Source organism: Dipteris shenzhenensis, chromosome 12 (assembly GCF_047967505.1).
Source record: "Dipteris shenzhenensis isolate YYH24624 ecotype China chromosome 12, Dip_SZ_1.0, whole genome shotgun sequence".
Lineage (NCBI taxonomy): Eukaryota > Viridiplantae > Streptophyta > Polypodiopsida > Gleicheniales > Dipteridaceae > Dipteris > Dipteris shenzhenensis.
In genome coordinates, this window is record NC_141607.1 from 8,270,775 (window position 1) to 8,277,226 (window position 6,452).

General features: G+C 43.3%; 1 protein-coding gene across 1 annotated transcript in view; it reads right to left on the minus strand.

Annotated features, from left to right (window-relative positions):
* Positions 1-5,906, minus strand: part of EIF3G1 (eukaryotic translation initiation factor 3G1) — a 32,116-nt gene extending 26,210 nt beyond the window's left edge. Inside the window, exon 1 of the mRNA XM_087382992.1 lies at positions 5,035-5,906. Coding sequence (XP_087239118.1) covers positions 5,035-5,822 — 788 coding nt within the window. The 5' untranslated portion in view covers positions 5,823-5,906. The remainder of the gene's footprint in view (positions 1-5,034) is intronic.
* Positions 5,907-6,452: the final 546 nt, after the last annotated feature.

A 6,452-nucleotide genomic window follows, 5' to 3' on the forward strand; every position in this document is an offset into this window, starting at 1 on the left:
ATTTTTCAAGCCCTTTCTATTAAAGCCAATGCTAGTGGACATGGCATTGGGCCTAGTCTCAGGCAGAGTCATGGAGTTATAGCCTATGAAAGCCACGAGTTGGATGATAAAAGAGTCAAAGTATCACATTTATGACCAAGAGATGCTTGCTATCCTGCACACACTTAAGAAGTGGAATCATTACATTTACGGCAGCCATTTTAAGGTCAAAACTGACCATAGGGCTCTCAGATACTTCCTATCTCAGACACATCTATCTCCTAACCAAAGAAGGTGACTATCTATTTATGATTTTGATATTGAATATAAAGTCAGTAAAAAGAATGTAGTAGCAGACTAACCTTCCAGGATATCAACCTGTACTTTATCATCAATGTCAGAGACTTACAAAGATTGGAAATCATTGGATCCATGGGATTCAAGAGGAGTACCTCTCAGATTCCAAAGCTGCTACTGTGTTCCAAGACTTGCGAAACCCTGACTGTCATGACTATCCAAATTTCACTTTGCACAATAGTTTATTGACAGAATATTTCTTATGTTATGTGCACATGTTTGCTTCGTGGGGACACCCACAGTGACTAGGATTAGTCCACGTATTATTATTTGCATGCAAAGCGCTAACATTAATGGGTGCCATGGTTGTGCACATTAGTTAGTTGCAAGTTACCAAGAGGGATTGAAGACCCAAGCAATATGGAGCTTAGCAAGGAACTAGGAGATCACCAGCGAAACCACGTGTTTCAAAACTCCAAAGTTGCCCTTAAGTGGCATACAAATTAGCAAGTAGATTAGAATATGACATGTGGCATGTTGCCAAAGAAATGAGCTTGTGCTCTTTGTAAAATTCATTCACGTATGGATTTCAGCTCAGCCAGCTTCTGAGCTGCAACGTTTTTGTACTAGATTTTTCTGAATGAATAAAGACCTTTGGGGGGGCCCAGCCCGACAGTTGTCCTAGGCCCTAATGTGTTGCAGAGGAGTGAGATAGAGAGAACTTGAAAAGAATTAAGCTTGTTTGAGGGAAATGCACAATAGCAATGGAAGACTAGGGTAGAGAGCCATGCAGGAATACAGCAGAAACAGAACTGAAAAGTACATATACCTAGATGAATCCAGGAACATTCCCAAACGCATCCTCTAAAAACACAACAGTGTGCAGTTTCAATCTGACGAGAGTCACTCATAAGATTGAAAACCATAAACTCCATCACGCATAGCAGGGACTAGCTACTATGACATCCCCACTGACGTCATCAGCGTCCAACAGTGGGAGGAATGTACCTCAATAGAACTGAAAGTACCTCAAGGTTTGGAGAGGAATGTAGGTCATGGGCTGGACCTACCACAGGTCTCATAGGGGCTGCACGAAGACAGGATTCCTTCTTGTATTCAGCTTGAGCAAGCACTCGGCTGTTCAATCACGTTATTGATTGTCAATGACCAAGATGAGAAGTGTGTGTACAAATGAGCAGCCAAGCCTTTTATAGTTGGGCGAGCTGTGTGATTTTACAATTGTATACATGGGATTAAACCTAGGGTGCCATGTGGCAGCTTCTGAGCAGCCTACTAAAAAAAGTACTAACTAGCTTACTAAATAGTTAGCTAGCTAACTGGCCCCTTTGTACAGTCCACCCCTTCCCTCCCCAAAAGAAAATTGTCAAATTTTCAATAGTATATGGAAGAATAGTGGAGGTAAATCATCTTCATTCAGCGACAATGGTACCCAAGGACCCGAAATTCTGCATCAGCTGAGTACTTCGGACTGCTCCACAATAGATGAAGGCTACCAAGAAAATATTCATCTGGTAGGCCTCTCCCTTTAATGTAAAATTACATATGACTTATTCTTAATACACAATCTCTGAATCGAATGACCTTTTTTGGAATATATACAATGTGCCTTGCCTCTTCAATAGGAGGTAATTCCTCTAAAACTTGTTCCATAGTCCCCAATTGTTTCTTGAGCAGCGCGACATGGAAGACATTAGAACTTTGGAAGTAGGAGGAAGCTCCAGCTGATAGGCCAATTCACCAACTTTCCCTATGTGCACGCTTAACATTAGTATTCCCCTTCAAGGATGTATAACGTGATTTGTGGAGCAAAATCTCATATGATCCATAATACCTATGGGCAGCTTAACATTAGTATTCCGCTTCAAGGATGCAATAAGGGATTTGTGGAGCCTTCAAAATACATAGTTCCCCTCGACAAACGAAGGCACCTTCTATCTATGTTGATCAGCATATTCTTTCATCGGGGCTTGAGCTTTCATCATATTGTGCTTGCACTCCTGAAACATGGCAGTCATATTGGCCAGATGATCCTTGGCTTGCTGGTTGGTAATTGCCTTATAAATAATGGTGGAAGTGGGCCTTGCAACCATACCTTACCTCAAAGGGACTCATACCAACAGAAGTATGCTTCGTGTTGTAACAAAACTCAGCTAAGGTAGCTGAAACCGACTTTTCTCCACAATTCAGTTTTGGTCATCTCGTATTTAAGAGATAGTTTTGTTGCATAAAGGTTCCTCGTAGAGCTAATACTCTTTTTCATGTCCTTCAATATCATCCAAGCTTTTAAGGTCGCCTTCACAAGCTAGATATAGAAAAGCAATACATCCACAACAAAGCTCCGACATCCTCACCTTCCCTCTACCCGGTCTACAAGTGCTACTCGTGGCATCAATTGTCACATTAGGTTTTGCCTCCAATCTTACTGTCACTTTCCAAATCCTCCTGGCCACAAGTGAACCCATATTCTTACCTTCAAGAGTTGATAATTGCTCCCGTCTTATTTCTGTTTCCTTGAAATTGAAAAATTACAATGTACATCTATAACACAATTGGGAGTGAGAAAACTCAAATTCCACAAACTAAAAATGTAACCCATTGAAAAAACTTGCCCATGGCCCATTGTCTCCTTCCATCATGCAAACAGTGTCCTTCCCAATTGGACTAGATCACTAAGTAGATACTTTAAGCTCTAATACCATCTTAGAACTGATAGGGAAGTTGGAACATACACAACAACAGAATAGATCTCAAATCTCACTCTCCTCTTGTGAAAACAAGCAATAGCAACATACACATAGAAACATACACAGATTTGGGTAAATCACAGTATAATAGTAAAAGAGATGCTCAGATTCGGTTGAATATATAGCAAAGGAGGCAACCAAAGTATATCACTATCATGCTCCTCCGATGAGGATTGATCAACATCTAAAATTGTCTCAAAATTGTACTCCACGTACACAGCCAAGGGTTGGCATACCTAAAGTCCTCTGGCGTGGCCCACTTCCTAGGCATCCACAAGGATATACATGCACAGCCCCTTCATGTGCATGAGCTCCTTCAAACTGTAATGTGGATCTACACATCCCATCATGGGCATGTGTTTCCCATTGACCTGTTGACCGGCATGCATTTGCCCATACGACAGCCATGCTTATGGCAGATCAATACACTCTAAACACCCTGTCGTACACCTCAAATGGGAGTTTATATGTGGGCCTTGATCGTAGATTTCACCTTACAACCTCCTCTAAGCATGTGTTCATAAAAACTTCTGTATGGGCACTTTACAACACCCAATCAAGCCTCTAGGGGTAAGCAATGCATTCCAACACTTGATTTCCCAATAGAATGAATGGGCACCACTTCCTTAGATGATCATCATCATTTGGCATGCATGCTTGTAACCAAAATGTGAACCAACTTTGCAATTGATAATCATCACATTTGATTTAGTAAGAGCTAAGAAGAGATTCTTATCCCATTCTATAACAACCACTATCAATTAATGTAATCAATCGTATGTGTGCGCACGTGTCATATGCACGATATTAGGAAATAACTTGTGTATAATATAGACGTTTGGGGTGTATACAAGATATGATAAGGGTAAATTGCGCATGTGAGCCATGTTTCCACCTTGTATTTATGACATGTGTCGTGTTCTAGGAAGTAAACTCCAACTACTTCTTTCTTGAAGCCTCCAAACACTTCGCCATAGCTACTTGAGCTCATAAAAATCGTGTAGGCCATCTAATTGCTGAACGTTAAGCTTTGATTTTTGCAACGTGAGAACATCTCCAAACCATTGTTCCTAGCCATTCAGGCCCTCCATGGCTGAACATTAAGATCAATTGTTGCAACATGAGAACATCTCCAAACGAGCTACTCGAACTCTTGAAAATTGTTTAGGCCATCCATGCTGAACATTAAGCTTGCTTTCACCATCTAAACACTCCAAAGCAAGTTTCCAGCTTCCTAAATTTTTCACTTCTTCGATTCAGTATTAGACCACTTGATACAAGCCTATGAAATGGCTAATGTGAAGAAAAGCCACAATCTCCCACTCCTTGTACCTATCCAATGCGAGAGGAGAATGGAGTTAACAATCGCGAGAAGAGGACATATCACAATAAACAGCTGATACTTCATGGCTACTTGATGCATGCACTCTTGACAAAGATGCAGAATCGGGCATGCAAAACGTCCAATTCGAGACAAGGACAAATGGATCTCAACCCAGTTCCATCTCCATGGTGAGTCCACGATCTGGTACCTTACTAGTGAAAGCCGAAACCTTTACTGAGAATTTGAGCCCCATAAATCCAAAATGGAACAAAATAAATGAATGTGCTGGAACGGCCATGCATCTAAGGAACAGCAGGAACAATAGCATGAGCAAATGGACCACACTTTTTTTCCACCCCAATTAGGTGTGTATGCACATCATGGCTACCAATACCTAGAAACCTGGAAACTGAAGCCCAATTTCTGCTTTAATTAGAAGTTACCGGTGATGGGAATAATACCAATTTATACTCTAGGGTCAGAGCCTAAACTCATCATGCATAGCAAAAAGTTGAATTAGAGTCAGGTGATGCGAATAACAATATATAATCTCATAGCAAAAATATAATAGACATCATCTAAGCCCGATAGTGGGTCTACACGATGCCATAACCATTTTGCACAACTATGCGAATGGGCTTCTCATGGCAAACGAGTTACGAACCGCACCTGTTGACGAAATTGATGAAGGCGAATCCTCTGCTAAGGCCGGTCTCCCGATCAAAGGCCACGTAGATTCGAGAGATAGGACCGAAGGGCCTGAATAGCTCCTGTAAATCTTGCTCTCTGGTATCTTCTGATAAGTTCGTGACTCTGATAGAATTGTCGTCCCGACCCCTCCTCATGCTGTCCCCATCGCCCTTCCCAGCTCCACCTCTCAAACTTGGAGGAACATAAGACCCCTTCCCACCGGTCACAGATCCCAATCCAGGAGCTGCCAAACCAGGACCCTCGTCCTCCATGGGAGGCTTGTCACCCATCATGAAACCCTTCGTTCCGATCAGATCCTTGAAGGGACACTTAGAAGTCCAGTGATCACCCTTCTTACCACAAGTCCTGCAAACGATGAGAGACGCATTTCCAAGACTGGCAAGATCCGTGACCCGATCTTCCTGCTTGCCACTAGCAGCTCCACCAGCAGCCTTGGTCCTTTCTAAGAAAATCTCCTCCGTGGAAACGACCGTAAGGTTATCTGAGGAGTTCTGGCCGACGGCATCTCCGAATTTCTTGATGCCACGCCGCCTAGCAACGGCAGGGCTAAGTTTCTTGACCTGCCGCCTGATGCGCAAGGTCTTGGTAACCTTCACGCGCGATCCATCCTCGTTTTTGCGCCATTCTATGATGATTTTGATCCCCTTCTCGTCAGGGCCGATTATCTGAGGAGGTGGGAGAACGGAATCAAGTCCTTCATCGTCGTCGCCAAGGTCGCCCCATCGAAAATCCTGTCTGCCGGGCATGGTACCTACAAACTCGAGCTGGACTTGGCTATGGCGGGAAGAGAGGGACTGACGACTTGTTAAGTGCAAAACCCTAGATTTTGGCTGACCGTGGCTCTCTTGAAGTTGGTTTTGCCCCTGCCCTATCTCGGCCACGTGGCACTCGATGGAACTAGGCCCAGGGGGCTCTGGAGTCGCATGTGGTTTCTATTTTCGTTGGTAAGGAGGAGACCTGGGCGAGATGCGGTGTTGGGTGGGTGTACGTCCAGGATTGGTGTAGTTTGCGACACAGACAGAGATGCGGCAATGCATGACTTATACAAATAGGTGCATGAGTCCGCTCTTTAGCATAGTCTTGTGCTTCAAAGATTTGCTTGCGAATTATAGTTGGAAAGAAGGGAAGTTGGCAGAATTGGAAGTATGTGTTGACTCAATGGAGGCCGGGAGAAACATCTCTAGTCTTTCCTTCTTTCTTTCTTTCTGATTGTGCGACGTCCTATAGTATTGTGTGATATCCAGTGGTGTTCTTACGTTGCGTGCAGTGGTGTTCTTACGTTGCATGGTTTCTTTGTGTAGCGTTTGGGAAGTCTAGAAGCAAGAAAGAGGGTGCATGCAAGGACGATGCTAGTTCTGGTCAACCCAGCGTGGACG